At 34.6% G+C, this 18,016-nt stretch overlaps 1 protein-coding gene across 1 annotated transcript in view; it reads left to right on the top strand.

Moving 5' to 3' along the window:
• Corin (corin serine peptidase) overlaps positions 1-17,527 on the top strand; it is an 89,483-nt gene extending 71,956 nt beyond the window's left edge. Inside the window, exons 11-16 of the mRNA XM_089696859.1 lie at positions 127-338; positions 9,123-9,303; positions 10,665-10,818; positions 11,154-11,277; positions 13,970-14,118; positions 17,324-17,527. Coding sequence (XP_089552985.1) covers positions 127-338; positions 9,123-9,303; positions 10,665-10,818; positions 11,154-11,277; positions 13,970-14,118; positions 17,324-17,527 — 1,024 coding nt within the window. The remainder of the gene's footprint in view (positions 1-126; positions 339-9,122; positions 9,304-10,664; positions 10,819-11,153; positions 11,278-13,969; positions 14,119-17,323) is intronic.
• The last annotated feature ends 489 nt before the right edge of the window (positions 17,528-18,016 follow it).

An 18,016-nucleotide genomic window follows, 5' to 3' on the forward strand; every position in this document is an offset into this window, starting at 1 on the left:
TGACGATTAATATGTAAGGGCAGATTTATTCATTGAATTTAAATAAAAAAGAGGTTTTTATTTATATAAGATTCAATAAAAAAGTTACATTTATAAGATAGATAAGGATGATTTTATTTTGACAAGGATCGTCAACAAGAGCAGAGTAATAGGCGGAGCAGCCAGAGCTAGTCGCACGCACCCTCTCACACCGAACGCCGTGCAGGCGGGGCAGTCGCTCGTCCATGGCGTGGCGCAGTCCTACAGAGCCTTCCAGAGGAGCGAGGGCGGCTTGCTGCGCGAGCTCAAGGATTGCAGGCACGATTCTAAGAAGATACACCTCATTTGTAACAATTATGGTAAGTTTTTCTTAGTTTATTTTGAATTATGTATTTGCGCTTTCTTGAGTTTTGAATTATTTTACGTAAACTGTATTAACATTATTTGTCTTAACTCCTAATTAGATTACGGTCAAATCTTGTTACATGAAAATGTAGAAACAAACATATGTGTTAAATTTTTACCGAGTCATATCTTCTAAAATTGTTATGCTTTATAAAACTTTACAATAAAACCATACCGTATTAGATTAATATGCGCGAAGCAGAATGCATGGTCCAAAGTACCATACAGTATCGTAAAATCAAATATATTCAGAGGAATCTCATCTTAAAGCGCATTAAAATAAAAGCGCGTCCAATCACACGCAAGAGTGGCCTGATCCCCGTATCAGATGTTATTACGGGTTCGGCTTTATGCAAATTGCGGCTTCTTATTATAAACTACTTTTATATATTTTTAACGATTTCCAATGATAATAGATTCTTTAATAACTGGCAATGGTTAGTTTAATGGTCTACGGAGACGTTGAAAGTTGTCTGTAAAGAGTAAAATGTATATTCTACTTTCAATAATTTTATAAAAAGGTAATGGCATAAGTAAGGATCTCTGCTTATGTTTATATTTTTTCAAATTAAAATCCGTTTTTTATACGCTTGGAATGTAATAATATGATAAAGAACAGTACCTATTGAAATAGTTAAACTTGAAGCCAAATATTAAAGAGAAAAGTCGTGTAAGCATAAAATTTCCAACTGTTTAGGGCTGTCAAATTATTGTTCTATGTTTAGAAAATAAATTTACAGTGCCTACTATAAAAAATGAAATAGGTAACTCAAAGTACATAAATAAAAAGATTCGGAAATCCCGTTTTTTACAATTTAAGTTTTTAATTACTAGAAATTCCATTATAATATTTCGATAGAGTACATGAAGATATTTATTCTAATTTGTTTGCTAATTAAAACAAAGCAAGTATTATGTCGTTAGCTAACATGTTAGTGGAAACCTTAAAACTTACCCGTGGCAGCCCTAAAGGTGAGTGACCGCAAGGGCGTGTTTTATTAAGCAGACTTGGAATGCTATACAGTTCAAATTATGTAGGAACTCGCCGGCTTACACATGTTTTTTCAAATAGCTGGCATTCTTTGCTTTGCCCAGAACAATCTCGGACTGAAATGAAAAGCTTTGTGGCTTTTATTCCACAGGGATTGAGATGTTTTAATAATTACATTGCGGTTTTAGAAGCAATTATTATTATACAGGTGAAAATCCTCGACTTTGTTGCTGTGTTTTATAAAATTTAACAATCTATCTTCTTTAAGATCTATCTTTGACATGTTGCCCCTTTATGACTATTTAGAGATAGCTGTGCAAAGTTTCTAAACGCTTATAAACACATATAAAGCAATGGTTTACCAGAAAATAATAAATATTCTATTCGTTCTTTGCTTCTCCATAAGCCGATAAGAGTCCCAGAGTCAGAGCGAATGCGACGCGCCGTGTCGAATTCCGACAGCGCTGTCAATATGAATATTTTCAACGTTTCACCTTTTCATCCCGTGAGCATTAAAACATAAAGGAAGATCTATTCCTGTACTTTCTTCGGAAAAAGTACGCCCACGCGAGCATCTTATTGTATTACTTTTTAACTAGTGAAAGCCGTGGGGAGGTATCTCTCTGCCTTTGAAAGTTGACGGCTTTGCGATTTTAATGTGTCTTTTTGCAGAATATTGAATGGATTAATTTTGTTATTTTTAATGGTACAAGGACTTTGTTTATTTTGATCTTAGTGACGTATTTTATTTAATAAACTTCCTGCATTAAGTGATATTTTAGTAGCCTTTTAACATAACAAAACAATGAAATATATTTCTTATATCATCATATTATTACACATAGGTATTATATCACATTACTTATTAACTTGTACCGTGTACCTACAACAGATTTGATTACGTTACATGCGTATTCAAGTTATAGTCCATTGAATAAAAAGTTCTAGAGTGCGTGAGTTAGGAACGTAAGATGTTTTTTCGGAAACATGTGAAGAGTCCCTAGGTAATAAACATACTAAAACCCCGGGACACTAGGAGGAGCCCCGGAGTGGGGGGAGGGGGGAAATGGGTCCATTTTTTCATTTTTCGCTTAAATCTCAAAAACGGTACATGTTAGAGAAAAACTTTCAAGGAAAAGTTGAAAGGCCATAAAATTATCTACAAGTTGTACCTAAATCATTTTTTCCTATATCCTACCGTTTCTGAGTTATACGCAGTTAAAAATGATTTTCGCTCAAACAATTTCCCCATACTACACATCAATCGATCAAAAAATATTTCTTTCTTCCAAAAAACTCAAATGTGCAACTTGTGACTGGTACTGATAGATTGCTCTTAATTAGGTCTATAATTGGTAAAATAAACACATTCCTCCATGGAAGCCTTTAGGAGGAATCGATTGTCAAAATATTATATTAGGGTAGTTTGAGTTACTGAACTTGATCTTTTTATTTTTTTCTTCCAAAAAACTCAAAAGTGCAACTTGTGACCGGTACAGATAGATTGCTCATAATTAGGTCTATCATTGATAAAAATACCAGATTCCACGACGGAGGCGTTTACGGGGAATTGAATTTTGATTAGGGTAGTTACTGAACTTGATCTTTTTATTTTTTTCTTCCAAAAAACTCAAAAGTGCAACTTGTGACCGGTACTGATAGATTACTCTTAATTAGGTCTATAATTGGTAAAATAAACACATTCCTCCATGGAAGCCTTTAGGAGGAATCGATTGTTAAAATATTATATTAGGGTAGTTTGAGTTACTGGACTTGATCTTTTTATTTTTTTCTTCCAAAAAACTCAAAAGTGCAACTTGTTACCGGTACTGATAGATTGCTCTTAATTAGGTCTATAATTGGTAAAATAAACACATTCCTCCATGGAAGCCTTTAGGAGGAATCGATTGTCAAAATATTATATTAGGGCAGTTTGAGTTACTGAACTTGATCTTTTTATTTTTTTCTTCCAAAAAACTCAACAGTGCAATTTGTGACCGTTACAGATAGATTGCTCATAATTCGGTCTATCATTGATAAAAATACTAGATTCCACCACGGAGGCGTTTACGGGGAATTGAATTTTATTAGGGTAGTTACGATACTTGAACTTTTTATTTTTTTTCTTCGAAAAAACTCAAAAGTGCAACTTGTGACCGACACCGATAGATTGCTCATAATTAGGTCTATCATTGATAAAAAAACCAGATTCCACCATGGAGGCGTTTAGGAGGTATTGAATTTTATTAGGGTTGTTACGATACTTGAACTTTTTAACTAACTACACTAATAACATTCAATTCCCCGTAAACGCCTCCATGGTGGAATCTGGTTTTTTTATCAATGATAGACCTAATTATGAGCAATCTATCGGTGTCGGTCACAAGTTGCACTTTTGAGTTTTTTGGAAGAAAAAAATAAAAAGATCAAGTTCAGTAACTCAAACTACCCTAATATAATATTTTGACAATCGATTCCTCCTAAAGGCTTCCATGGAGGAATGTGTTTATTTTACCAATTATAGACCTAATTAAGAGCAATCTATCAGTACCGGTCACAAGTTGCACATTTGAGTTTTTTGGAAGAAAGAAATATTTTTTGATCGATTGATGTGTAGTATGGGGAAATTGTTTGAGCCAAAATCATTTTTTACTGCGTATAACTCAGAAACGGTAGGATATAGGAAAAAATGATTCAGGTACAACTTGTAGATAATTTTATGGCCTTTCAACTTTTCCTTGAAAGTTTTTCTCTAACATGTACCGTTTTTGAGATTTGAGCGAAAAATGAAAAAATGGACCCATTTCCCCCCTCCCTCCACTCCGGGGCTCCTCCTAGTGTCCCGGGGTTTTAGTATGTTTATTACCTAGGGACTTTTGACATGTTTCCGAAGAAACATCTTACGTTACTAACTCACGCACTCTAGACCCCCCTTGGAGGGACTCATTCAATGGACTATTATTGTTCCTAACCTTATCATAAAGAATAATCATTTATGCAATAGCCAGGAAACTTATTATGAACTTATAGAAATTCTGAATATTGTAATCAAAGAAAACGTCCGTCACTTACAACTGTCGGCCGACGAAATGAAAATTTTAACTTTTCTAATTAGGAATATTGTTGTCCTCGCCGGCGCGGCGTCGTAAATCAAATCTCGAATTATTGTAACGGGATTTATTAGACGTATGAAGCATTGATAATATTAATGTTTCAAAGTCTTTTAATAGTATCATTGTAAAAGTTTATTAATTACGTGGAATTTCGCTGGATTTGGATTTGATTTTGTATATAATATTCAGAGTCATACAAATTGTCTCGTTATAAATATCCTCGAGAATTAAGGACTAGGGAATATAAGTGACCCAAGAGCCATATTTTTCTGGATTAAATCGCAAGAAGACTGCCCAGCAAAATCTCCGCGGTAACAAACTATTATTATCCTTCAATCCGATTTTAAAACATTTTTAAAATCGGGCTGACACACAAATACACATATTTTTTCCTCCGTTTTTTTAATAGGAGCCTAAATAATCTTATATATTGTACCTATGTAATATATTACATGAAATATTTGTGTATAATATAAACATATGAAACTGATGTCATGAATACAAAAAGATGATTCTTGCTATTCGGGTTGAATTTAGTTTATTTCCGTCGAACATCATTGTATAAATTCAATAAGATTTATATTCTCAGAAATACAATGCTTGCTTTGCAAAAATATGCCTTATTTCATAATTGAAAAACCCTAATTAACCATTAAAGCAGCTTACAGCTTTCTTTAGTACCCATAAATATTTAATATGAAGCAGCAGATAAAAAACGACTTTACCGTCCACACAATAAGTGCGATATTCGGTTACAACACCTGTAACGAGGGCCATTACACGCGGCGATTTAGTTGTCGTATCGGTCACGTCTCTTTGTGTTCTTTACGAGTTCAAATAAAAATGTCGAAAGAATGTTTTCGTGATGCGACGAGGTGGGGACGGGAAGAATCGGTTCTGATTTATGAGGTCGATCACGATAATGAAAACTTTCTTAACTGAAAATGTTTGTTTTAACGATTCTTAATATTTTTCGGGTAGATTATTCTTTGTTCCCATAAAACATTTAATTCATGTGGGAACATTTTAATTCATGTTATTGCACTATATTAATTGAGACAACATGTTAAAAAATTAATTAACTAACGAACCTAAAATTCATGCATAGTCCAAGATATTATATTCCAAGAAGTCTGTTACCTTTCAATTGACAACCAAGACCTTAATTTAATTTCTAGAGGGCAGCGAAAGGCGCACATATGTAAGAGATCACTCTTTAGTGATAAGGCCGCCCTCTGTGCTAGTTTAGCTATAATTTTTAGTTTTAAGTAATTTGTATAACTAGCATAGTAAAGTGTTATAAATAAATAAATGTTAAATATGATATTGTCCTAGGCCCATACAGTACCTCCATAAGTATACTTATTTTGCATCATAGTTTTGGCGGAGTCTATTCTTTTTTCCACATAAAACTTACAGACGAAATAAGTAAAATATTGTGATAATCTACTCAGTATTCTCGTATCAATTTCACACATCTCCATAAGAATATTAGCAGGATAAATTAACCTGTCATTCATATAACCAGCTAACTTTGCTAGAAGTTAAAATTTCAAACTAATACCACCTAATACTCAGCCGTACGGGGAGAATGTGAATTAATGTCGATTTTTATTAAATTCTCCGGAGGGTTTTGACAGGCTGTATAAATTACGGCACCTCGAATATCGTACAACTCGTTACGGGTCCCTTTACATAGTACGACGGGATAGTAATCGTATGCGATTACCTGTGGCTACAAGGGTAGAATAGGGTTTGAATTTAACGATAGATTATATAGAATGTAAATTATTGTATTTGACAGGGTCAAAAATTTGTTAAATAAATGACTTAAGTTGGGTAGGGGCAAAATATTATGTATACTTATAAAAAATGTGCCTCGGTATAATCGTATAATTTCTTAATTTATTATTTATATCTTAAGCTTTTGTTTAATCCACCTCAAAAACAAAGTGAAATATTTTGTTATAAACCAACACTTAAATAGACCGAGAAAATTTAAACAAGAAGCAACCAACACGCTTGCTGAAGACACCTACTAAATACAAAAATGATTTACTTAAAACAGCAACAACTAAAAACCAAACATTTACTATCATACAGAATATCGTACAGAAAAATGTCGTGCACGTGTCCTATAAAGGCGCTCAAATATATTACGTCAGTATTGTGCTCAAGTAATCTTTCATTGTCCACCTGAGAAGGTCGCTTTGTTATCTCGTACAGTGGCTACACGTTCTGTGGAACTTAAAAACGACTAATGGTGGGTAGTTTGATAAAGAGCTGAGATTTCTTTGCTGGGGATTTTCCTTGAAATAAAGACTGTTCGTCCTTATGTGTCTTCTTTTGTCGCGTTGTATGTTGGAGAAGATAGTGCTAATACTTTTATAACTTGGAAAATAATATTACTTACACCTTTAATTATTGGTTTAGGTAAATCATTTATGCATAATAACTCGTTTTATTCAGATTGATTCTTATTTATTTAATTTTACGTTTTTGTATAGGCTATTTTTGGAAGTGATTTCCTTCAATAAGAGAAAAAGGCCAAACCAAAACAAGGCAAGAAAACCTACTCAAGCGAACCCAGGAAAATCGTTTGTCGTTTTCTAAATTACGCCGCACAATAAACATAACGCAAAGACAAAGAATCTACGTCGTAATCTGTTTTTCTTAATTGTTAGCCCGCTGAGAGGCGGGTGGCAAAAAACTTTAATTATCGAATTTATATTTTTGGTTTTATGGCATTCAAATGCTTTATAAATATAAATTTATAAAGAATAGAAAAAATTCGATCACGAGGCGGGACTCGAACCCGCATCCTTCGCGCCATTCCGGGGCGGATGCCTGACCAACTCAGCCACTCGTGACCCGCCCGAGCAATCGAATTTATTCTATTCTTTCAGTTTTATGTGTCTGAAGGGACACACCGCGCGCCATCTATTGAGATGATTAACAACCATTTCAACCAATATGAAGCACTTTTCAGTGAATACAATATTGTAACGATGGAACACGACCTTTTTTGTTGAATTTATATTTTTGGTTTTATGGCATTCAAATGCTTTATAAATATAAATTTATAAAGAATAGAAAAAATTCGATCACGAGGCGGGACTCGAACCCGCATCCTTCGCGCCATTCCGGGGCGGATGCCTGACCAACTCAGCCACTCGTGACCCGCCCGAGCAATCGAATTTATTCTATTCTTTCAGTTTTATGTGTCTGAAGGGACACACCCGGAATGGCGCGAAGGATGCGGGTTCGAGTCCCGCCTCGTGATCGAATTTTTTCTATTCTTTATAAATTTATAACTTTAATTATCTCTTATAATGGTACGGCTTTTGGGCGTGGGTGCGGTACGCGTGACTGGCGGTAAACAATTATGTTGTTTACTCTATCAATATTAGATGAAATGGCCGTAGATTCGATAGTTATGCTCTCGAAAGATTAGTACCTACTGCCTACTTGGAATGGAAAATTCAAAGGATTGTATCTATGAGAGTGAGTTGTTTTCCATATTGTACAAATTTCAATGATTGGGTTTTGCTACCAAATTAGATAAGATCTGGCGTAAATTAAAAATTCTGTATTGACGTGAGACGTGTGATAGATATTTCAGGAAGTTTTTCACATAAATATAACCAAAAGCGGTTTATTTATATAGAAGCTGATAGACAAATCGATACACATAATATAGTGTACATACATGTCCATCTTATTAGATACCTGTTTAACGTCGTGGGTAAAAATCTCATAAACTATACGAGCACACAGTAATCGCCTTACCCTCACATCTTAAAGCGCTTTGTTTACTCTGTCCCAAAAGGAGTTTTGCTTAAATTTCAATTCAGAAACCGCAGGACGTCAAGGTGAGGCAGAGAAAGGTTATTCCGAGGGTAATTTTAAATTCTCCAACAATTGTGCTGAGTCATCTTGTAAACGAGCGAATAACTCGGATTTATAACATTGTTTCTCACTAATTGTTATCTGGAATAATTACTGGGAACCTCTAGTTTTGTAAACCCTTACCGCTGTTTTGATTACACTGGCATATTCTGATTCACTGTGGTGGTGGAAAAAGGTAATAATTGTTGTATCTAAATAAGCTATAAATAAATACAACATAAGATATAAAATTGTATATAATTTAATTTTGTTTAAAATTATGAACAGTTTAAATCAAAACTTACTTTAACAGTGTAAATTCAGTATATCGTACCCAGGCAAGCAGTGATTCACGTGCATAATTTAGTTGAAATATTATTATTGTTGGATTTTAGACGGAAAATTTAAGCCAGGTATAAGAAGAAGAGATTTGTGAATTATGAGATTGCTTGGGATATATATTTATAATTATACAAGTTCCATTTTTGTTTCCAAGATCCATTCTGTAAAAAAGAACTAAAAATTTTTACTCTTAATAATTAACATTATTTAAATCTTAATACACATTATTGATATTCTGCATATAACCTGAATTAATTAAAATAGCACTTTAAAGTGCTCCAATTATTATACTAAATACTAATGTTTACATAAATACACAGAATCAATTGAACACTTTGTAATCTAACATTTTCATTACATCGTTCATAAATAGATCTGTTTCTCATTAATACATTTTCCAACAGAATGCGGCAAGCGTAGAACCATAGCATCAGCAACGAAACGTATAGTGGGGGGTGTGGAAGCGTCGCCCGGAGACTGGCCGTTCCTCGCGGCGATCCTCGGCGGGCCGGAGGAGGTGTTCTACTGCGCGGGAGTGCTCGTGGCCGACCAGTGGGTGCTCACAGCTTCGCATTGTGTTGGCAAGTGAGTGGAATACAAACCTGTTATATTGAATGAATGACTGAATGAATGAATGAAATAATACATTTATTTCTGAAATAAGGTACACACTTAAGAAGAAAACACAAAATTGAGGAAGGGAAAAGAAAGTAAGATACATAAAATTAGACATTATATTTGCTGAGAATTTCATATCGTGTGTCCACTGTATTTCTAGAAAAGGGACTTGACTCAGCTTTCTACTATAGTTATAATAATATAATATTGAGGTGGTGTATGGCTTGATGATCGACTGTTTTGTGGAGGAGTACTTTTTTGTCGTAATTTGTTGGTTGGTTGGTGTTTGATTGAAATTTGATTCTCAATTGTGTGGTCAGATGTAGGTGTAGTTAATGATGTCGATGATACTGGGACTGATTTGTTATTTTGAAATAAAAAAATGGCTTTAAATTAAATAACCAATCAATAAATAAATAGGGACACATTTTATTTGATGTTCAAGGATTGAGGAAAACTAAGTTAGTATAAAGCTGACCTACAAACAAATATGAAAGTGAAACAATTTGCTCTCCATTCATAAAATTTTACGTCGCAATAACAACTTGATAAATATAATTATTGGAAAATCTGGAAAAATCCCTAGTACATTTCACGGTAAAATATATCGATTATCGATCGTGTTTTCCTTTGTGTACAATCGTGGGAATTTTACTCAATGGCAACATTTATGCGTCTTTCATTTGGTTTCTAATAAACATGTCGTATGTACGCTAAATAAACTAGACGTGACATTTTAGGATACAATATAATTTCACATATGTTGTTTGTTTGTACCATTGGTTGTTTTTTTTTTGTTGACAGCGTTTTCAATATATTATCTATTAGTAATTAGAACATCTTAAAAAACTAATTTATCTGAAAACAAAGCCATGCATAAATCGTAAGGTCGTCAGACAGCATTTTATGAAAAATAATATTAAAGCTCAAATCTCTATTTTATTCATATTAATAGATTTGTTATGTTGTTAATAAATTATCAGGATAAGTGAAGAAAATATATCTCTAAAACAAAATCTACTTCCGCTTAATCCTTTAGACTTTTTTCTACATTCAATTCCATCTTAAAATATGTATTTATATTAAAACGAGAGTTCAAAAAGCTAGAGCCTTTGTGAAGGTCAGCTATTAAAATAATAATAAAAACGTGTGGCACTCGGGGACTGCCGCGGTAAAGCTATTGCATAGCATGTCTTCAAGCCACACCTCCGTGTCCGTCGGAGTGGGGAGCGTGAGGTTTTTTCGTTACGGAATTTCTCGATTTGGTCCCCGCGCTCAAGGCCCGCGAAAGAAGCTATACAATAGCTTAAAACCATTTTATTTCCTAGTCACTCAGATGTAAATGGCTGGACCATACAACTGGGGATCACGCGTCGGCGATCGCACGCGTACTACGGCCAGAAGGTGAAAGTGAGGAGAGTGGTCCCCCATCCGCTGTACAACGTGGGAGTCGCTCATGATAACGATATAGCACTGTTTCAGGTAACATTGGCAGGATTTTCCTTTGTAATAATTTAGTCTTTAGGTTTTAGAGAAGTTACTTTTTTGAGTTTTATTTGGTAGGTACTAGTGTTGTGTTCATAAAATATGATTTTCTGTCTATTTTGGTAAAATGTTTATCCAAAAAAGTTCCGACATGATTACGCTGATTTTAAGGCAATCAATTCAAAATCAGTTTCTGGTTATTATAGCTGTGACTTGTAAGTCATAGTTGCATCATCTTTCATCTACTTTTCAATAGCATCGTTAAGTATGCTTCCATTTTTATCATTGCAAATAAATTCCAATACGACTTGAAAATGAAATTATTCCTATAGCTGGCAGTGCGAGTCCGCTACCACGAACACCTATCGCCCGTCTGCTTACCCCCTGCGCGGCGAGCGCTACAACCTGGCACATTATGTACCGTCATCGGTTGGGGCAAGCGGACTGATAAGGACAGTGAGTATACTTACAATATCTGGAAGTAAATAAAATGTAGATGGAAATTCATTGTCACTCATGTGTGGTTGTGGCTACTTGTATTCGTACGTATTGTGAACTAGCTGCGCTCCGCGGTTTCACTGGCGTGGCTTCGCTTCTGTTGGTCTTAGCGTAATGATATATATATAGCCTTCCTCGATAAATGGGCTATCCAACACCGAAAGAATTTTTCAAATCGGACCAGTAGTTCCTGAGAATTCAAACGAACTGCGCATTCAAACGAACAAACTCTTCAGCTTTATAATATTAGTATAGATTTAGAATAAATTACAAACATAAACTTGAATTAAATGGTCGATAGACTAATTTTTATTATTATAATTATCATGACTATTCTTGAATCTAATAAAGACAGAGCTCTTCTTTGAGTAGTTCATTAACTACTAGACTCAGCGCTTTGATGAAGCCGATATTGTCTCAACAGATGAATACATAAGTTTTAACCTTTTATTTGACGACTTACGGGTTCCATGAAGTTCCATTCACTGTTGAGTATCTAATTGGTTTTGATGGTATGAAAATAACTTCAGTACTAAAGTGAATAAGTATAGAATTGCCTGTTAATAAGAACGTATTCTGAACTATGAGTGTTGTAAGTAGCATGTTTTTAAATTGATTGTTTATGTCCCGAAAACAATTCGTCTAAAATTATCTGCATCGTTCTACGATAGATCATACAAAGGATTATATTTCAATTCCATGTATTCTTTAATCTTGTTGTTATATCTCAGCTAGACAAAACAAAATTTCCGAGTACGACGCGGACGACCGGAATTCTAAAAACCGGCCAAGTGCGAGTCGGGCTCGCGCACAAAGGGTTCCGTAGCAGCAAATATAATAAATTACAGTTAAATCAACCTATCTCAAAAACTATAAGAGATACTTTGATCAAACCAAAAATCGTTGAAAGAGTTAATTAGCATGCATCACCTCTATTTTTTTTAGAATTTTATACCCCGTAGTTATAAAAATAGAGGGGGGGGGACATACTTTTTACGACTTTGAGAGCTGATATCTCAAAAACCGTTCACTTTAAGAAAAATGTTTTTTAGAAAACTTTATATCATTTTAAAAGACCTTTCCATTGATACCCCACACGGGTATGTACATCGAAAAAAAAAATTTCATCCCTCAGTTACATGTATGGGGGGCCCCACCCCCAATTCTTTTTTTTACTATTTAGTGTCATATTTTTGTAGCGGTTCATACAACACATATTCCCATCAAATTTCATCACTGTAGTACTTATAGTTTCCGAGTAAATCGGCTGTGACAGACGGACAGACGGACAGACGGACAGACGGACATGACGAAACTATAAGGGTTCCGTTTTTGCCATTTTGGCTACGGAACCCTAAAAATGATGTGTACTTTTTGTATAAAACATAAAACAACGTGGATCTAAACTGCATTGAATCTTTACAGTGGCTGTGATGTTAACTAGGTATCTACCTTAAAAAAAACATATTATTTTTATAACGGAGAAAATTATGTATTTTAGTGTCAAATTAATATTTTATTTTAATTTTCTTGTGTGTCTACTAAAATACTTCTGTACCTACTTAAAAGATTAGTTGTCAAAGTATAAAATGGCTCAATTGTTAAGTTGTATCATTACTAAGTCTATAGTAGTACGGTATATTATAGAGAACATATGCCATTTGATTGAAATCTTCATCAGGCATTCAAAGTCTACATAGTGCACGTCAATTAAGCTTACCAATTACTATGTACGAAGTTGTTCCGATTTCAATTTAACTAGAGTAAATAATTTGTTCTCCTTTGAATATTCATCAAATAGCTTTTTCTTTTTCAAAATGAAACAATCTATCTATTTTGTGAATGATTGAGATTTATTATAATTTGTATAGGGACTAGCCCTAAGGCAAGAAGTTGTTGCTTTTGGTTCGTCTGTAATATTTACAGACGAACATTCCTTTGAGAAGTCCTACGTCTGATCTATTTCTAGCTTCAACCTCTATCCTATCATAGTCCTGAAAGGCTGCATTGCTTGCGAATAAAAGCGTTATATTCCTATTCAGTTTAATAATTTCTATCGAATTTACTCTGCAAATACGTTCGAACACTCGACAGAATAGCTCACTGTTTCCATAATGCCGTTTTCAGCGATAAACTATCACAAATCAACTGTCGAGCTGGCAACGATACGTCCTGTGGCCTGTAATGTGCTTACGGGTCATTTGAGACGCAGTTAGTCGCTTGAGCGACGCTAACGAGTTGAAAACTTACGATTTTATTGCACATTAATCCATCAGTCCTCGGAATCACAGACACAATAGAAAATCTATTGTGTCGCGCCCCGATCGGGGCTTACGGTGGTCAATGGGTTAAACTGTCTAGCGCTGCCCTTGATTTATTCTTGCGAAGGGACCAATTGATTTTGTATCAGATGATATTTGCGGTTTCGCTAGTTAATGCCTTTGGGAATTGATCTAGTCGCCAAGTCTGAAAGTGAAGAAATAACTGTTAGTTTTAGTGAATTTAGCACCATGTAGGTAGAGTTATTTACCCATTATTTTAACTACAGTAGAAATTGAATTTGTCAAATAAAAATAAGTTTAAGTTTTATATAACTACTATTTTTAACAGAAAACTTTACACAATTTTAAATTCACGTCATGTTACCCAGTGTCAGAATACGAACCAGCAGTAAATGAAGTAGAGGTTCCCGTTCTGAATCGGGACCTTTGCAACCAGTGGCTGGAGCACCGCGACCTCAACGTCACAGAGGGGATGATCTGCGCGGGCTACCCGGAGGGCGGCAAGGACGCTTGTCAGGTAAGACGATGTTTTTTTTATGTCAGAGCAAGCAAATTGGCAGGTGGGCCACCTGAGTGGTCACCACCGCCCATAAACACTTGTAACACTAGAAGTGTTACAGGTGCTTTGCCGGCCTTTTATGGACAAATAAGCTCTTTTCTTGAAGGCCCCAATGTCGTAGTTGTACGGGAACACCGCAGGTGGTAAATCGTCACCGTACAAAGTTTTACCGTACGCGGAAGGAAGTATTGTTTCTCTTTTTTCTTTCCTACTTGACTAGGCGTGTACCTACTCTGGGACGCTTTTGGTACATAAAATGGTATATGCGTAAATGTTGGATAGGTGTAATACGTTATCTATACTATCTATACTAATATTATAAAGAGGAAAAGTTTGTATGTATGTAAGTATGTATGTATGTATGGTTTTCACGCATAAACTACTGGACCGATTTTGATGAAATTTGGCACAGATAATCTTTAGACCCTGAGAAAGAACATAGGCTACCTTTTATTGCGAAATATGTACCACGGGCGAAGCCGGGGCGGACCGCTAGTACGTTATACGTATACGTTGGATTTGTACGGCGTTTGATTGATAACTTACAGTTTACTGCGTAAATCTTCATCATGAAATATTTCAATGTTTATACGTTCGATAACGTGAAGACGTGGAGAATGTAGGAATAGCAGGAAAATTTAAGTTGTAACTTTCCGAATACTAGGCCCGTACATTATTCTGGGTTTATAGTTTATCCATGTTTCTGCAGTCTATCTAACTTAAAAATAAAACTAATAACATATAATGTGAGTTTATGATCAATTTAAGTATCACTGATAGACCGGGAGATACTGACACAAAATTTCGAGTCATTTGTAACAGGATGGCGGTTCTACAGGGTTCTTAGTACGCAATGACAAAAAGAAAAATGATAGTGTGAACGCTGGTACCGGCGGCTTAGTCGCGTGGGCGTTAGTCGAACTCGTCGGAAAATAGCGAAAGTCAAACGATTTGTAACAGTATGGCACTTATTTTTCCTGGAAGTTTGAGGATCAAAGAATATAAATACAAAATTTCAAAGATCTAGGTGTTGGAAATCTCCACTTATATAAATTAATACTAAATTAATTTTTCAAGTATGACAGCACTTTTTCCCCCTACTAGAAGTATGGCAAATATAATAATGGTCACATTTTATCAAATACTCTCCAAAAATCCAAATGCAATACTGGTACAAAAAGTTTGGCGAAATAAATTTTTTTTGCAGATTTTCGGCGGTATGGCGACCATTTGGAATCGTCCGAAAAGTATGGCATAGCGATTTTCGTAAATGGCTGCACGACGATGGTTACCTGTGCAAAAGTTAGCCTGGTACAAATGGTTGAATAATTGTTTTATTTAAATCAACATATTCGCGTCGGTATGGCGGGCTGTAAGTCACACCGGAAAAGTATGGCATGACACTACCGCCTACTTCTTTTTTATGGGCTATCGGTAAATACTAAAATTTTTGTGTTACAAATCGTTTGACTTTCGCTATTTTTCCGACGAGTTCGGCTAACGCCCACGCGACTAAACCACCGATACCAGCGATCACACCATCATTTTTCTTTTTATCATTGCGTACTAAAAACCCTGTAGAACCGCCATCCTGTTACAAATGACTCGAAATTTTGTGTCAGTATCTCCCGGTCTATGATTAGTTTCCCCATCTTGCTTTTATTGAGTAATTTTCCTCATAATATAATAATAAGAAGTAAAAATATATTATTCGTTTTGTTAGTTGTTCAAATACGATACTCATCCCAATATGAAATCAAATAAATTTGTTATGCCTGAATTTGCGAGAGGCCGACTTTATTTACTTTTTTCCTTCATAAACTTTTATTTATTTAAGAAAATTGTATTGACTTGGAGATTCCCATCTTTAATGAAATTTCTGATAGCCAAGATGCTACAATATTATAGTATTGTGTACCTTACATTTTAAGATTAAATTGTCGGATTTCTTTTGTATAAAATGTTTAACAATATTTTTCATTTACTGAAGCCATAGCGAATACAGTTAGTAATAGTTAATTAATTGTATTCTTTAACAAATTTCAATTACATTGTGACTTAAAGTTCAATGTACAACTACAAAATTCGAATAAATTTTCCATGAAATCTAAATTTTTCTTTACTGACTTCAAACGAATTTCGGCGATATTCTGAATTATTAAAGTTATTTAATTTATAATTGTTTTAAATAATAGCTTACTTTAGTATAATATTATTTAGTTTTGAAAGCAACGAAGAAACAGAAGGCTACAATTAATGTCAAGTATGTTAACACATACCTCTGCAAATAAATAAAACAAACAATATTGTTTCGAACGTATCTGCTTGAAAATTTTAAGCTTTAAGCTTTAGCTTTAATAGCTCGAAGCTTTATTTTGGCAATGATAAATCATGGATAATATTATAACTTATACATAACTTTACATTATATTAAATTACTCAGACAAATTTTGCTACAACCATTATCAACGTCTGAGCTTTATGCAATAAAGCTAATTTCTTTCCGGTTTAACTTCACTGCCGATAAAATAGGCAAAAATGGACGCAACGTCCGTTCTAGGTCTTAGTAATATTAGCCCGCTTGTTACGCCTGAGTACTGCCGCAAACATGAAGAAAAGATATTGCCTTCAGCTCTGACTCGCTATTTATTGCACCAAGCTTAATACTCCGCTGCATTTTATTGCTTATCTGTTGAGAATGTATTTTGTTTTCTTAAGCAAGTCCTTGAAGATTTAAATTGTGTTTCGACTTTCTTTTCTCTGGATTTTATAAAGAATTGTTTACATTGTTTTATTGTTTACTATTGAATGTTGATTAATATTGTATAATGAAAAGGTTACCCGAAAATAAATTATGAGTAGAAAATAACAAAAAATAATCACTGTATTTCATAGTATCATCTTGTGGGTTATATAAAATTCACTTTGATATAATAACGTGTAAATCTCTAAATTGAGCAATTTGATTGCAAATTGTTTGCTAAGCCAGTCTTTCGCGACCAGTCGCGATGGTTCATTTCCAAACCCTTTTTATAAGAAAATTTTCTTTCTTTTTTCTTTCACACTTTAGCTTACATCATAGCCTACGGGTCAGCTTTTACAGCGAAATCACTTTTCCTATTGATACTTCGACATGTAACATAAACCTAATTAAATTCTCCAGGGTGACTCGGGCGGCCCTCTGCTCTGCAAGGACCCGGACGACCAGTCGCGGTGGTACGTCGGCGGCATCGTGTCGTGGGGTATAAAGTGCGCCCACCCGCGACTGCCCGGCGTGTACGCGTACGTGCCCAAGTACATCCCGTGGATACAGAAGCAAATCAACTTGTATAACGACGAAAATGCCCCATCAGAACCTGATATCTGAGGCAACCACGGATAGACGAATATACGCAACTCTGCTAACAAACTTGAAGTGAAGACAAAGATTGTAAGACATTGAGGGAGAAAATTGATCGATATATTTCAAGTTATTTGGAGATTTTATTTATTTTATACTAAGATATATTTATACACGTAAACTTTTAATTATACAGAATTTTATGAGAAGATGAAGTATAAAGGCAGATTTATTTGTTATGTGGTAAATATTTATGATAAGAAAACGACGGCTTGTAGAGCAATTTTTTAAGTGTTAATCAAGTGACAAATATTATATGTATTAGTATTATTTGATAGGATATAGTATATTTTGAAATGTGGTCTATTCAGAAAAGATTTATTAACAGAGTTGCGAATTGAAAGAAAATTGAGACAATAAAACTCGAATTGCGACAATAAAAATGTATTAAAGATAATGTTAATGTATGACAATAATTTATACTATGACAATATACTTAATATTAATGACAATGAT

Source organism: Colias philodice, chromosome 6 (assembly GCF_061535455.1).
Source record: "Colias philodice isolate Cphi_HAF_F1 chromosome 6, ilColPhil1 Martin Lab GWU primary, whole genome shotgun sequence".
NCBI lineage: Eukaryota > Metazoa > Arthropoda > Insecta > Lepidoptera > Pieridae > Colias > Colias philodice.